Consider the following 17,532-nt stretch of genomic DNA (forward strand, 5'->3'; position numbering starts at 1 on the left):
TATTATAAATGTGTCATAATTTATATCATATATATTACATTAATAATTAACATTATATATAATATAATAATTAAGTCAAAATGGTTTGTTTTTATTAACGAATTCTTCTTTGTAAGATTTATAAATAGCATTTGTTCGTTGAATTTGGTTTTATTTTGATGAAGGAATTTATATTTATTTTGTTTTAAACTTCCAAATCGAAAAGAGTGATTTAACTTTATGGTATTTTCTCTTTTTCATTAATAAGGAACATTTAAATGGCAGGCTTTAATAATTTAATTAAAATAAATTAGAAATCTAAAACTTTGTTTTCATATTTGAGTGATATGTACATGCAATATGTAAAACTGATGAAGAGGAACGTTATAATATATGGATGTATAATATATATAATAACAGTTAATCGCCATTATTATAATATATAATTATTATAATAATGGCGATTAACTGTTATACAGTGGTTTGATGTGATAATATTATATATATATATATATATATATATATATATATATATATATATATATATATATATATATATATATATATATATATATATATTAATATATGAACTTCAATAAATACGAATTCTCTCAATACTAATTTTTTATTTTATCTAAGAAATTTTCGCTAGATTATTGATACTAGCATCTTCAGCTTTAATTACAAATTATTAATTAAATTAAATTACAAACAAACTTTAACGGTAATGTCACTTTTTAATGGCTTCTTTAAACTTCGCTTTAATTGGGCTTCTTTAATATTACGTAGGTATAAAAAGTATGGCGCCCAGAATTGCGTTTTTACATATTGACCGTCATCTAAAATCATACCTCCATTTTTAGGTCCGCATTTGTTGAACTGAATTTCGATTGCCTCTCGAACTTTTCTTTCAAATTTTCTGGGTTCTACTTTTAGCGTCTTTACTTGATCCCATTTTATATTACATGAACATAGTTGCTTCGTTGTTAGATAAAACTATTTCATTATTTGAGTGTCGTTTTTTTATAACAATATTTGCAAGGTCTTGTAATTTCTTCTTTTCGTATCCATTTTCAGCAAACACATTTATTAGGAAATCGATTTCTTTATTTAAAAATTTTTCAGAGCAAATTGATAAAGCTCTATGAATAAATCCTTTAAATATTCCTTCTAAGATTTTTGGATCGTGGTTTGAATTGGGCTTAACCTGAATATTTGTAATTGCTTTTTTTCGATGTATGTTAAAATCATATTTACCTTTTTGATTATTTGTTATTTGGATGTCTAAAAAATTTAATCTTTTGTTTTCATCTTCCAATTCAATTGTGTATTTGATGGCATGATGTTGATTGTTTAATATTTGTTGAAAACGGATGGCATTATCTTTATTTGTAAATCTTGCGTGGCTATCATCTACGTACCTGAAAAACGATTTTATTTCTAACGGTGGATTAGAATGAAGCGCAATGTTGATTGCTTTATTTTCAAAAAATTGCAGGAAACCTTCCGCAAGTACTACCATGAGTGAAAGTCCTATTGGACCTGAATCTAGAAGTTCGTGAATTTCTTCATTCCATAAAAAATAACATTTATATAAACACAGTTCTATTAGTGATTTTATTTCTGAAACGCTTAGTTTTGTTAGTTTATTTAACTTTGGGAAGTGCTCTAACATATCAAGAAGAATTTTTGTAGCCTCTCCCAGAGGAATTGATGGATATAAATTGACAACGTCATAAGATACTTGTATTTCATCATTTGATATATTCCAAAGTTTAGCTGTTTTTACAAAAGTTGACGAATTTTTTAACTTTGTTATGTTTTTATCTAAGATTGGTAAAAATATATTTACTAGATATTGTGATATTCCATAACTTGGTGTCCCGATGGTTGAAACTACTAATCGCATAGGGTATGATTTTTCCGGTTTGTGCGCTTTAATTACACCATACATACGTGGCGGTACTGGGTCGCTTGGGTAAAGACTTTCATATTCCTTTTTGGTAAATCGCCCTTTTTTATTCAATTTTGATAGGTAAGTTCTAATTTTAGTAGCAAATGTAATGGTAGGGTCCTCTTTAATTATCTTTGTTTTGCCAATCTCTTGACGAATTTTGTCAATGGCTTTGTTGTGCTCTATTCTAACAAAGCCTGCTCCTTTATCAAAAGAGTATATATCAATGTTTCTGTCCTCTTTTATTTGTTTTAATGCTTCCCTCTGTTTATAATTTAAGTTATTGTTTTTTTGTGGTTTAAGCATTTTAAGTTGCCTCAACACGTTTCTGCGTAAGTCTTGTGAGAATAGTATTGAGAGAATTCGTATTTATTGAAGTTCATATATTAAATTTATTCAACTCTCATACAAGATAACGTCACTTAAAATATATATATATATATATATATATATATATATATATATATATATATATATATATATATATATATATATATATATATATATATATATATATACAGTATTGGACAAAACATTTGCAACCAAATAATGCTATCTAAGTTTCTTTATATAAAAGTGCTTCATTTTTTCAATTTAGAGAAATAACTATGTAACTGTTTAGAGACAAAGTTCTTCAAGTTTTATTCATCACAAAGTTCATTATTTGTACACGAAAAATAATAAATTAATCAAAAGTATTAAAAAAAGTTGATTTCCTTCTGGACAAAACAAGTGCAACTCGACAAAAAGTTGACCAAGTTGTATTTCGCTATCAATGTTTCGTGGCGAATCCTTTGTTGTCGATCACAGCCTTGCATCTTCGAGGCATAGATTCGATCAGGTGAACAATCAAACTTTGTGGAATTGCTGCCCAGGCCTTTTGGATTTGTTCAAACAGTTGATCCTTATTACGAACACCTTCACGATTAATTCTGCGGTTGACGATCTCCCACAGGTTCTCCATAGGGTTGAGATCCGGAGATTGAGGCGGCCAATCCATCAACGATAGGTGGTTGTCTTGAAACCACTGCACGACTACTTTTGCAGTGTGTTTCGGATCGTTGTCGTGCTGAAAAACCTATTTTATCGGCATATTCCATTCAGCATGAGGTAACATAACATCTTTCAGGATATTTTTATACATGAAACGGTCCATTATTCCATCGTTTCGATGTATTGGACCTAGACCGTTGGCAGAAAAACACCCCCAGACCATTACATTGCCTCCACCATGCTTCACGGTCTTATGGCACTAACGTGAATCGAGGCGTTTTCCGGCCGGTCGACGTACACGGCAAATTCTCACTGAACAGGACAGTTCGCCATTTCTGTACATTCCAATCAGTATGAGATGTAGCAAACAGGAGTCTTTTCTTCTGGTTTTTTAGTGAAGTCAGCGGTTTCTTTGCAGGGCGTCGAGAAAACAATCCGGCTTCAACAGCACGTCGTTTGATTGTTCGGTCCGATACAGGCAGCTCTAATTGTTTTTGTATCTCGACTGATGATATCCAGGGATCCTTCTTGACGGATCTGACGATCATAGAATCCTCTCTAGAAGTGGTGGAACGCGGTCTTCCACCTTTGTTATCTGCTGCCAACTTCCCCGTAGAACGATATTTAGAACATAGTCTTGATACGGTCCATTTTTTAACGCGATATTTATCACAAATACTTTTTTGTGACATTCCACTTACGTAATCTTCAATAATTTTCTTTCTTAGTTCCAATTCAAGACTGTCCGGAGCCAATTTTGTACTTGAAGTCATAAAAATAATAAAAATAAATAATCACGCTTCTCAAGGCTTACCGTGTTACATTTACCTTGTGATGATACAATAATGCTCTGTGGAACACAACGTCTTGGTTGGATGTGGACTGTATTGATGTAATGAAACACTTGTTGTATTTCACTTCTTGTTATGATGTTCTTCGATAAAACACTTTGATAAAACTCACTTCGATAAACTGTCTTGATAATACTGACTGATTGACTTCCATATACTGACTGAATTACATGTCGATTTACATGTCTCTTATATAGTAAAATGAACCTGTGTGAACCTGTTCTGGAAGATTCTAGATGCTTCTTTTCAATGCTTCTGGAAGCTTCTGGATGCGTATGGATGCTTCTGAATGTTTCTGGATATTTCTGGATGCTACTGGATGCTTCCAGATGCTTCTTCTGGAAACTTCTGCAAGCTTCTGCACGCTTCTGGAAACTTCGGGAAACCTCTGGATACTTCCTTTATTAAAAAACTTCCGTGACGTTGACACGGACCAGACTTAAGAAAATGAAACAAACTAAAAAAGTTGCACTTGTTTTGTCCGCTGCAAAATGGCACTTGTCAACGAAAACTGTTTGCTGTGGTAGCATAGTTCGTTTCGTTTTTAAGACATGTAAAATTAGGAACACTTTTTAGCATTGTTCGATGTTGGTTGCAAATGTTTTGTCCTTACTGTATATATAATATTATCACATCTTTATAAGGTGTTATATAATGTTACATATTATGTTACATTGTAAAGATGTTTTATTATGTAAAATTAATAATATGAAAATTATCATCTTATATAAAATAAATATAATAATATAACATCTTAATAAGATGCTATATCATTATGATGCAGTTATATTATGTAAATATCTATGATTATTACTAACCCTGACTATAACATATATTATGTACATATGTTAAGATTCCTAATAATACAGTTCTGCCTAATTAGCAGGCTTTGAAAATACACATAAAAAGGGCTTCTGTGATACAAGTTTCAAAATCTGCAAATACCAGGAGTCAACTAAGTAAGTTTTGTTTTTGATTCTTTGAGTTTTTGTTTGGCTGTTTTACAGAGTTGCTTTAGCTAGCTTGAATGACCGGGGTACAAAATCTGTCTTAGACGTGCTAGTATTTCTTTACAATGTTTATGTTGTTTATGGTTTATCTTCTGCAAGTCTAGAGCTTTCACCATCTTCCTCCCCGGCATTTAGACATAATAGTTTTTTTTAAGTTTTTTTTCTTTTTTTTTTTTTGTAATGTTTTCTATGTTTCTATGTTGTCTTTCTATTCTGTTTTTCAGGCAGGGTTTTTGTTGTTGTTGCTAATGTTAGTTAAGATTTCTAATATATTTTCCAGTATTTGTAATTATTGTTGTTGTTTATTATCTTTGTTATACTTTAAAGTTAATGTGGTTGTATCATTAAATTCCTTTGATCACATTTCATTTTTGTAATTGATTATTATATTTTATTGTTACACTTTCCTTACACTTTTTAAATTCTTTGTATTAAAGTTGTTGTTATTAGTTGTTTTTATTGTGTTTTAGAATACTTTTATGTTATTCAATGTTGTAATCATTGATTATGTTTAAACAGTTGTTGCTCCTTTTTTGTTTTTCTTATTATACGTTTGAATTTTTCTTACTTACTAAAAGTGCTCATGTATTTTTGCAGATGCTGTAAAGATTTCCATGATCAAAAGAGTAGCTATTGCATTTCGAGCATTAGTTCAGCTAAAGAATACACGACTTTAAAAAAAATGTGCAAATATGAACTGTATTTGAATGCATGGCGTTAAGGAGTTTAATACGAATGTGGTTTGAATTAGTAGACACTCCTAACATTTTAGCCATATATACAGACAGTTCCGTGTCAAACCTATTATCTACAAATAATGAATAGTTATAATAGTAAATTTCTCTTTCAATAATATATGTATTGTGGGTGTAAACTATTTCTATTTTACATATATATATATATATACATACATACATATATATATATATATATATATATATATATATATATATATATATATATATATATATATATATATATATATATATATATATATATATATATATATATATATATATATATATATGACACGAATAAATATGTGTTTTACTATTATCACCCAAATATATGACAGTATAGCTACATATTTTAATCTTATAAAAATCAAAACAAACAGTTCGTATAATATAATCCAATGAAAGTACTATAATTAGCTTGATAGTATTGAAGGACAATTAATAAATAAAAATTTGTATTAAATTTCTTTCCCTAAAATTGAGCTGGTCATAGTTGTAAAAGAAGATCATAAATAAAATCGGTTAACTTAAGAATTGACAGAGAAGCACAAAGGAAGAATAAAACAGACATCCATAAGAAATCTTAAAAAAACCGAACAACAGTCTCAAGTTTGAAAGGGATTACAGAGAGGGTTTTGAAGCCAAAACAGAGTCAATCATATAAATCTAACACAAATAACAGTGGCCGCATAAATAAAATACAAAAAAAGAAACAAAAACACAAACTATATCCTCAAGACAACACCAAAGAAACAAAATATCCAAAAATGAAATTCCATACAAAACGTCGAAATTTGGACCATTGTGGCCAAACTCGAGGCTTTCACCGACTCCTCTTGGATCCCTTGGCCCTATTTTGTTGTATCCTGTCAGGCTGAGCACGAAAATGACAAGGACAATCAACAGAGAGGCTGGCAAGTACCGGATTTGGCGACAAAACCCCGTTTTTGGCTCAATTTCCATAGAAAACGTTGAAATTTGGGCCAAATGTGGCCAAATACGATGCTTTCACTTATTCCTCTTTGTTCCCCTGGCCCTCTTTTGTTGTATCCTGTCAAGCTGAGCATTAAAATGACAAAGACAATCAAATGAGGGGCTGGCAAGTACCGGAATAGGCGACAAGTCCCCATTTTTTGTTCCATTTCCGTGCAAATTGTTAAAATGTTTTCCAATTGTTTCCAAGTTTTAGGCTTTCACCAATTTTTGCTTTGGTATCTTCGCCGTTTATAGTTTTGTTGTATTAGTTTGCTGAAATTGTTATCCAAGGACATCAAGTACTTTAGGGATAAGTATCGATATTTTCCACATATGTTCTAGTAAATCAATACCACCAAGTTGCTGACTTTTTTTTGTTATGCGGTCTATATTTATTTTCACAGGAAATTTCGTTGATAGGACGGCCCGCTCAAGCATATAATTTTTCGACCATCACTATAGGCATCAACAAATATTATGCTTTCCTTATTTAATTCACTTTCAAGAATTTTTGATTTTTTCCGTTCTCCCTTTTTAACCTCCATTTTCAATAATTCACTGGTGCGAGGAGTCATAGTGTTCAGAAGCTTGAGCGTAACAGTATCTTGATCATGAGCTGTTGGGATGATTGCCCTCTCGGTCTTAAATATGTTCTTCTTCCCATTAATTTGGAATGATGGTAGACCATTTTCTGGCTCATCCCCAGCCAAATCCAAATATTCCATCAGCTCTTTTATTTCTTCATTTCTAAGCGTCAGAGTTGTAGACTCTTGTCTTAGATCAGTGAATACCTTAGGACTAGCATATAAAACAGGCCTGGGTTTTGGTGGTAGAGGAGGCATAGAAGGTAGTGAGGGCTCAGACTATGGCTTAGGTGGTATTAGGAGGTTGGATAAGCCTTTCGGTACTTGTTGCTTGGGTATTGGCATTGCGGTTTCTCAATCTTGTGGAAGTAGGGCCTTAATTGCCTCCACAAACTCTTTGAAGATTATTACTTTTTCTCAAAGTAAAGTTATGAGGTCCTGCTTAGTTTCAGGTTCCATATTGTTTGGTTAGTATTCTAGTGTAAGTATAATCTCTAAATGGATAATATATTGTCCACTACTATATGTCTCTGGAGCCAACTTGCCATCTACCCTTCCGCTAACCGCGCTAGACACAGTAGAACCCATGGATAAACCAAGAACCGATGGATAAACCAAGCGATTTGCCAAGCCACAGGTCTCTGCCCCTAACCGCTGAGCCTACATCAGCTGGTCTAAATAAACAATGGGCTAACCAAAAAGACTAACCCTGACTGCTAGCTCGTATTGCAACTATTGCTATATTATGAAACAAATTTGCAGTCTTAAAACGAAAAGTATAACTTAAGTTAGTTACTTGGTATAAACTACAGTATGATATGGCAATTAGCTACAGGCGTTGATCCACCTGTACGCTAATGAAGCTGAAGCTTCAGGGCCCCGGCAAAAAGAGGGCCCCGAACTTTTTCAATTTTATATTAAATATAATTCTAAAAAATTTTAAAAAAATTAAAGAAATTGAAAATAAGAAAAAAAAAAATGCTTTTTTTATCTATTTTTCTGATTTTATTAGATTTTTTTATTCCCTTTGTCTGATTTGACACGGAGATTTTTAGAGAGTTATTTAAATTATCGATTTCTATAAGCGCGAAAATATCACCAAAGAGAGATTTTGGTTGGTTTGGTTTGTTATGGAAATGGATTAAAAAAAGACTTTTCTTAGATAAAGAAAGCCTTTTAATATTTAGTTACCCAAGTATTTAAATGTTTACACTTATATTTTGAAATAATAAGTTTTTTTAATAGTTAGTTAAAATATCTAAGCAAGAAAATATAACCGAAGAGAACTTAGATTATAAAAAATTAAAAAAAGCTTTTCTTAGAATGAAAGCCTTTTTTAATATTTAGTTACATGTTTGTAATATAAATATATTTTTAATTATATAATAAGATATTTTTCGGAGAGAATGTTTTTTTTTTACTTTCTTTTTTGTAACTTTGTTGTGTTGTGCTACATTTGTTCTATACAGTAAGTTTTACAAGCTCTCTTTATTTCCACACACTGTTTTAGAATATATTTATATTCTGGAATATAATGCTAACTTTTTTAATGTAATTTTCATTTAGTTAGTTGTGTTTAAATTACTTTTGAGCGGAAAATATAGCGGACTACAAGCACGTTTGAAGGAGATAAGCAAATATGCTGATTTTGTACCTTGTGCAGCACATTCTCTAAATTTAGTAGGGGTAGAAGCAGTTAGTATAGTAACACCAATTATTATTTTGGGATTTTGAAACGATTATACGCATTTTTTTCTGCATCGCCACACAGGTGGGACTTTTTAAAGAATTATGCTAATTTACGATTTTCTTTAAAAAGTTTAAGTATTACAAGATGGTCAATGCATCATGATTCAGCTAAAGCATTAAAAAATGGCTACAGTGATATTTTGAAAACTCCTAATTATATTCATGAAGAAAGGGAAGGAAAGCTTGATTGTAAAAGAGAGGCAAATATTTTATTTAATAAAATTAATAAAGCTTGAAAATGCAATTTTGACAATAATTTGGGAGGAGGTTCTTGAACGTTTTAATAAAGTCAGCCAAATTTTACAAACCCCTGGGCTCGATGTTTCTGAAGGCTATGAATTAATTTTCTCATTAGAAATATTTGTAAAAAAAATGAGAAAAAATTCAGAAGAGAAAATGAACGAGTTCGAAAAAAAAGCTAAAAATTTGAGTGAAGAAATTACAGTAAATGATAATGATTTAAACAAGCGGCGAAAGACACACATTTTTAATGGCAAGGACAAGTTTCGGGTAGAGGAGGTGTACAATTTCCTTTTTGATTCTTTAGCAAACAAATTATCGAAAAGAGGAAGAGTATACAAAGAAATAAATAAGAAATATAAATTACTTTTGAATATAGGAAAAAAAGATCATTCTCATATAGACATGGAAAGCATTATGTCATTTCATTCTACAATAATGACATACAGTTGTGAACAAAATAATAGTAGTGGCTAGTAAAACAATCATTTGTGATAATAATTTTATGTAAATTTAAGTTAATAAATTTAGGCATAACAGTAATACAAACACTGAATAATGAAATGGGAGTAAAAAATGTTGGTAACACTGTTAAAATTACTTTAGGGAAGTCCCGAATTTTATATACGAACATATCTAGATTTGTAGGTTAAAATTACATATCTGTTGCTTCCTGTCAAATTATTTATATTAGCTTTTTGTTTATTTGGTTTTAGTAAGACTAATTAAAGGTAAGATTAATTTTAGTGTTAATTTAATGAAATATATAAAATAATCGTATAAATTTAATTTATAAATAGGAATTATGGATCGTGCAAAGCATTGTAGTGCAGAAAAGAGACAACTAATTATTAAATTAAAACAAGAATGGAAAACATAAAAATTTATTCAAGAAACATTAAGTTGTTCTCCTATGATGATTAGAAATGCTCTAAAATGGAAAAATGTAGGCGAAACAAGGGGCCGAAAACAAAAAACAACTGAACATGAAGACAGATTGATAAAACGTGCTGCTATTGCCGATCCTTTTGTAACGTCCCGCCATATTAAAGAAGATTTAAATTTAAACGTTTCTTCGAGAACAGTACGTAGGCGGTTAGTACAAAGTAAGTTAGTCGCCAGAAGCCCAAGAAAAGTTCCCCTTTCGAAAAAAAGGCATGTGGTAGCAAGATTATATTTTGCAAAAACGCATGCATATTGGCCTGTTTCAAAATGGCGTAATATTTTGTGGTCTGATGAAAGCAAAATTGTTTTATTTGGGTCAAGTGGACGCAGGATGTATGTAAGGAGGCCACCTAACTCTGCATACAAACCGCAATACACCATAAAAACTGTAAAACATGGCGGAGCAAAAATAAATATTTGGGGTTGTTTTTCTTATTATGGCGTAGGGCCAATCTATAAGATTGATGGTCCATAATGACCAAGACAAATACCTTCAAATATTACAAAATACCATGTTGCCCTATGCAGAAGAAGATATGCCCCTAAGATGGGTTTATATGCAGGACAACGACCCAAATCATACCAGTCGCAGGGTAAAAAGTTGGTTCATTGAGAATAGGGTTGCAGTTATGGATTGGCCTGCACAGTCACCGGATCTTAATCCGATCGAAAACCTGACGGATGAAAACCTGGACGGATGTAAAAGAGGCAGTTTATAGTCAAAAACCAAAAGATCAGCAGGAGTTATGGCAAGTTGTCCAGAATGCTTGGAACAACATTCCTTTAGAACGTTGTCAAAATTTGATGAACTCAATGCCGAATAGATGCAAAGCTGTGATAAAAAACCGGGGGCATGCGATTAAATACTAATTTTTTACTATTGTTTAATTAAATTTATATCATTTTTTTGTTAATAAAATAAATTATTTGCAATATAACATTAAATAAGTTAATACTACTATTATTATGTCCAACCTGTTTTTTATACTTATATTATTATTATAAATAAAAGCAAAAGTTTAAAATTTTCTACTAATTAGTTTATCATCTCACACCTATTTAATTAATAATCCAGTATTACAATTTCATTTTCAGTAACTGTTTAAAGATAATAATATTAATTCGCTAATTTTTAATCACACTACTATTATTTTGTCCACAACTGTAGATGCTGGACTAATAAAATTGAATGTACACAGTTTAGGGAATATCTTCAAATTACAAATAAAGAAAAACAAACAAAATGTTCCAGTATGCTTAAATTAATATACGAGAGAAATTTGATAGATGTTTTTCCAAATTTATATACCGCATTAAAGATATTTCTAAATTTACCAATAACCAGTTGTGAGGCCGAAAGAGCATTTTCAAAATTAACATTTATTAAAAATAAATATCGCTCCACAATGCTGGAAGTCAGACTTAATTATCTTTCAATTTTGTCAATTGAAAATGACTTAACAAAATCAGTATCTTATGATGAAGTAATAAGAGAATTTGCAAATAAAAAATGCCGCAAACAAAAAATTTAAATTTAATTATGTTTATTGTTATTCTTATGAACTAAAATGAATTTATAGTTTTTCCAAAGTTTATTTGTGTTTCATTACGTGTTACTTATATTTTGGTAATAAGCTTTTGGGGCCCAAAAATTCACTTAGCTTCACAAATGGTTAATCCGCGTCTGATTAGCTACCAAGTTAAACGAATAACCATACGTAATAAGTAAAGAGTTTCATAATAAAAACTACTACAGTTAAAAAAATTTTGATTACTCTAAGAAATCTGTTAGGTTTATGTTACAACATACAACTGTCTTTGAGTAAAAGTGTGTGTGTGTGTGTGCGTGTTGGGAGGTGGGGGCAGGTGAGGGCAAACATCAGAAATGATGTGTAAAAATTACTTAAAAAAGTTTTTAGTTAACTAACACGTGTAACTAACACACTGTATTTTCCTCGTTAGACCTGGCCACTGTTTAGTAAACACAAAATATACATAAAAAACAAGGGAGGAATTACGTGATCATAAATAAACCACAACTCAGTCAATTAAAACTCTTCATATTCAACTATTAATAAGTACTTCCTATGAACGGACCGCAACTAAGAAGCAGATTTTTACGTGTAAAGTGGAGATGATGTATCGGCGAGGACTTCGTCACAAATGAGGCTAATTCGAAGTTATGATTTCTTCTTCTAAAATTTAAAAAAGAAATACAGCAACAATTATACTATTGTTAAAATCTTTCTTTATGAAAATAGATTACAGTTAAAATCCTCTTATGTGAAAGCTTGTATTTAGTTTTCCCTTATAACTACCATAAAAAAGTTTTTTTTCAAATTATGAAGCCAAAGAGAAAGCGTTTTTCTCTGTCAACAAACTTTGGTTTTAAGAATTAATAATATACATTATGCAAATTAAATTAAATGATATAAAAAGGTTTTTTTAACAAAATAATTTTTAATTCAACACCTATTTTTAGTATTTTCTATCATAATTATTGCCGTCTAAAATAAAAAGAACATACAAATTCGACTCGGCATGTTCATCTTCCTCAGTATGAAAAGTACCTTTCACATCCCAAAGTTTGACACAGTTATCCATTCCACCTAAAACATGAAAATTGATTCGTTATTAGTTTTAGATAAGTTTAAAAAACAACTTTAAATTTTTTTCTTTAACAGTTTGATTTTTCGTTTTTAAAGTAATTAGATATACAAAATAATGGTAAATAATTAAATTGTGCAGAGTTGGTAAAGGCTTTAATCCCCTGAATTAGCTCAAACTTGTGAGGAAGGAAAACGAAAGAAATTGTAAGCATAAGTTTATAAATTATTTGAATTAAGAACATTACTTAGAGACGATTGAAACACAAAGTGGACACCCTGTACAACTGCACAACAGATTAAGCACTCAATATGTTAAGAGTGTTCTTTAGACTGAATAATAACTGTTGATCAAGTATTATTAAAAAACTCTCTCTTAACATTTTGAACATATTTGAAGAATATGTTGTTAAAAGTTACAATAATAATTTAATTATATTAATGGAGCATGTTGAAAGAGACATTTATTATTGTATTATTGTAAATGGGTTTTGTTAAATGTGACATTTGTAACTTAATTACTGTTATTATTGTTAATGGTTAGTATTGGTGCGTGTTCTCCACAGACCTCTTTATTAAAACATATTCCGCTGGTAGAGCAGCATAGGCACTACTCTTCTATTTTGTACAGTTTAAATAAATTGTTTCTCTAAAGTAAAGGGAGCAATTTCCAATCCTTGAGATTTTACATTTGTATTTGAGCTAAACATTTGAAATATTTATTATAAAAGACGAGAAAGATCAGTTGTAAGTGTTACTATTTTATATACATTTTAAAGAAGTGATTAACGACTTAAATGATATATTTAAGTCATTAAATGCTTTAACAAGTCTGGGTGAGTTCCATGGCCGAGAAATACTTCAGAAATACTAATATTCTAACAGAAATACCTGATTAGCAATTCCATTCGATAAACCTAATTGCGATGAGATTTGTATCAAATGAAATGACAAATCACTTCGATTTCATCTAAAAATTCCTTTAAAATAAGGAGTAAAACCATAATTAACTACATAATTCATTTTTTCTCCTACAAATTTAAATGACTAGGTGATTTCACTGTTTGGAATCAGTGATTGAAATAATTCAGTTACACCAACAAAGGAACGGTTGATGAAATAAACTGTAAACAGCTATTGGAATCCACATAACTTAATCTATTTGAAATTATGTAGTCTTTTGATCTGTCAGAAATTTTCTGGGCTCTAAAATGTGACAAAGAATTTTGTCAAATGGTCTGGGTAATCAATCAACCTGGTGATTTTTAATGTGCCAGATACTACTCTGCTACTTAAAATTTTTTACGAGATAAATTAATTATTAAGCTTTCATATACAACTTTAGGTATACTGGCTGATTATGATTCAGCTTAAAAGAGTTATCTTAGTGATAACTAATCTAAGACATAGTTTTACTTTGTAAATTTGTGTTGAATGTGAGCATGAATAATCAAAGCATTTCAGAAAAAAAACTTTAAAGAGTTGCTATATTTAAAATCTTAGGTTGTAATAAATATATAAATAGGGGATAACAAAATGTTATTTTGTTAAAAACATAGCACATGCAGATAATATCTTGTGCGCACAAAAAATTAAATATAATAAAAGCATATGAACAACAGCTGATACTTTGATAAACAATTCCCAAATTCTAAATACAAATACAATCTCTACGTGTAAGAAGCAGAAAAGACAAATACTATTTTTGAACTTTTAGTTGATCTCTACAAGAATGTTAAAAAATTCTTATTTAAGTGAAAAAAATTATTGACATAAATTCAAAATTTTTTAGCTTACATTTAAGTTAATTAATATTTGAGATTTTTTTTAAAAAATAACTTTTAAGTTAAACAGTATTTTTAAAAAATTCAAAGTCGATGACAAGGATATATACGAGAGGTAATCAACCTTAACAGGGTATGTCAGTTTTGGACATCAGAAAAATATCAAATTTCAAAACCTTTTTTTTGTTATTTTTCTGTTATGTAGATTGCAGCTTAATTTTAGATTTTAAGAGAAATGGTGATAAAAGCTGAAAAAAATTTAGATAGTTATTTTTAATCACTCACTTCAACTCATTGTTTTGGGTTTTAGACTTGACAAATAATACAAAAGTTCCTATACAACCTGTATTACACTTGCACAACAACGTCTTTTAAAAAAACTATTAGGAATAGATATTTACCTGAAGCAAGCATGTGGCCCTCTCGTGTAAAGCACAAACTATTAACTGTCGATGAATGACCAGAAAATTCAGCAAGAGGGGTGGCTTCAGCAATATCCCAGAGAATAATACGTTTATCCACACCTATAAGATATTAACAAAGGAACAAAAAAAAGCAATAATAGGATAAGAAGTTAAACATTATTTTTAAACACAATTCAGCAATATCAATACTAAAATTATATTTAAATTAATTTTAGATATAAACATTTAAATACAAAATTTCCGTCCCAATTGGGATGTTTCTAGGTAGTTCTACTACTTATAAAATTAAAAATATCTTTACAATAGTATTATTTGCAACTTTTTCCTTGCAAAAAAAAAAATCTTTACCTGATGACACTAGATGACGGCCATCGGGTGAAAATTTAACACTCAATACACCTGCCTGGAAAAATTGCTGTTTATTAACCTTTAGCCAGAGTATAATATAATTGCAAAAATAAGAAAAATCTATTTTTAACTTACCGAATTGATTCATATAAATTTCATCAAGAAATAATATAATAATTGTAATTCACATACAATATATTAGCTATAACTTATATGAAATAAATCAATTGCCAATATAAATAAAATATATAATTATTGTTTGCTCAAGTGAAATATAATTATTAATAAATAAAATTAAATTATAAAAGAAAATACTCTATTTTTATTTAAAGTCAGTTATACTATCATTTTTGAAAAAAATGATAGTATTACTGACTGTAGTGACTTAAGAAAAACATGGAACTCTTAAGTCTAAATTTAATGTGACAGTTACTTTTTAAAAAAATGATAATAACTGTCACATTAAATTTAGACTTAAGAGTTCCATGTGACCCAAAAGTCACAAAAGAAACAAATCCATTAAATTTTTTTTAAAATATATATTTCATAAAACAAATCTGAATGATAGATAAACGTCACAGGAATGAGGTTTGTGGACATCATTCAATATGACCACTATCACTTTCCAGTATTAATTGAAGAAGATTGATAAAAGATAGTTTAATGGTTTAATCTTGTAGTCATTGGGCGGGCAGTGCCTGATACTCAAGCCTTTAGATTTTCAAGTGTGAAAGTTGGTACAGGCAAACTCATGAAGTATTTTAGATTGCCCCAGTACCAGAAATCATTAGGCGACTAATCTTGTAAAGCCCATGATCAGAACTACAGGAAATATTGGTTAATAACACGATCATTTTTAAAAGTCTCTGCCAGAAATTTTTTTGTTGCACATTTGTTTCACATTTCTCTTTATATGCAGTGGATCACCATCTTGTCAGTATATTGTTGATGCACATTTTTTATTGGGCTTTCCAGTACGCAACCACATTGTGTTATAATATAGACAAATTGTTATCACCACCAATAGTCCAGGTTTCAATGATGGAATAATATGAAAAATGGTGGAATAATAATTTTGCTGGAAAAACTTATCCATATAGACAACTTTAGTGAAATAAGTGACCTTTTGACACCACTGTGAAGATTCATGTCACTTCAATTGAAGGCTTGTTGGTGTAAATAGTTCCATCTAGATAAAAATATGCCTCATCTTTCCTCAGAACTTTGTCAAGAGTATCCAATTTGTTTTCTAAAAAATATTTAGCGAATTTCTTCTGTTTTGTATCATTGTCTGGTTTTGATTGATATCACACTGATATGCTAAGTTAATAACCCTAACCAAAATTAATGACGATAAAATGATTGACTCACTAAAAATATATTTTTTTGCATATTATATGGGTTTCTTTTCTAAATATATATTTTTGCATATTACATACGTGTAGTGACTTATTTGACGCACTTTGTATTAAATGAGTAAATCTTCTTGTTAAAAATTTATTTTTGCATTCTTGTATTAAATTTAACAAGTGCATATGCATAACTTAAACTTTTTTCAAATTGGAAATATAATGATTTGTTGTTAAATCTGCACAACATGTACAACCAAGGTTACATTATATTGTGTAGTGTAGGATAGATATTTGTAACTTTGGTAAATGAAAACCATTTTACTTCATACGAAAGTTAATTTGCTTAAAAGTATGCTTGAAGAAAAAAAGAAAAAATCAACAGGCTACAAAATTTAAAGACAATCCTAATTTTGTAGAAAACTAGACACAGATAATGGTATAGATACTTATACATTTAAATTTTGTAGTTATTAAACCTATATACATATATGCATGCAAACAACCATTAAAAATATAATATCAACAAAATTTTGTAACAATATATGACAATATTCCTCTAAAACTATAGTCATACTCTTACAGTTTATGACTATGGTTCTCACAGTTTTTATGGCAGTAGACTTACAGTTAATAAGGACAACCTTACTCTATTATTAAATTTTAATAAGAAAAACAAGGAAGGCTCACTTTGTGACCTGTAAATAACCGCACAGAAGTACCCGTCTGCAAATCCCAGATTCTCACAGTTCGATCAGCTGATCCAGTAGCTATATAATTGCTGTTAGGATGGAAATCAACTACCTAAAAAATATAAAACTCCAACAGAAAACCCAATATTTAATAAACTATTCCAAAGGGCCTAGTAATCTGTGGCACTAAAAATTAAAATGTTAAGCTATTGGATCACCATTCTTCTTTCATATAGAGTGAAATTCCACAGGGCAATACTTTTTAAGTCACTCTTGAGTCTATTCTACCGTAAAACGGGGTGAATAGAAAC

General features: G+C 29.9%; 1 protein-coding gene across 2 annotated transcripts in view; it reads right to left on the reverse strand.

The window, feature by feature from the left end:
- Positions 1 to 12,060: 12,060 nt before the first annotated feature.
- The window catches only part of LOC145185911 (transcription initiation factor TFIID subunit 5-like), a 69,799-nt gene continuing 64,327 nt past the window's right edge, over positions 12,061 to 17,532 (reverse strand). For both annotated transcript variants that reach the window (XM_090098965.1, XM_090098966.1), the window contains 5 exons: positions 17,220 to 17,333; positions 15,181 to 15,235; positions 14,809 to 14,931; positions 12,545 to 12,626; positions 12,061 to 12,212 (listed from right to left, as the gene is read on the reverse strand). In XM_090098965.1, coding sequence (XP_089955091.1) covers positions 12,089 to 12,212; positions 12,545 to 12,626; positions 14,809 to 14,931; positions 15,181 to 15,235; positions 17,220 to 17,333 — 498 coding nt within the window. In that variant the 3' untranslated portion in view covers positions 12,061 to 12,088. The remainder of the gene's footprint in view (positions 12,213 to 12,544; positions 12,627 to 14,808; positions 14,932 to 15,180; positions 15,236 to 17,219; positions 17,334 to 17,532) is intronic.

The sequence above is a fragment of the Hydra viridissima genome, unplaced genomic scaffold, assembly GCF_058129835.1.
Source record: "Hydra viridissima isolate aposymbiotic clone 2 unplaced genomic scaffold, HvirCarnegie_v1 scaffold_9, whole genome shotgun sequence".
Classification (NCBI taxonomy): Eukaryota; Metazoa; Cnidaria; class Hydrozoa; order Anthoathecata; family Hydridae; genus Hydra; species Hydra viridissima.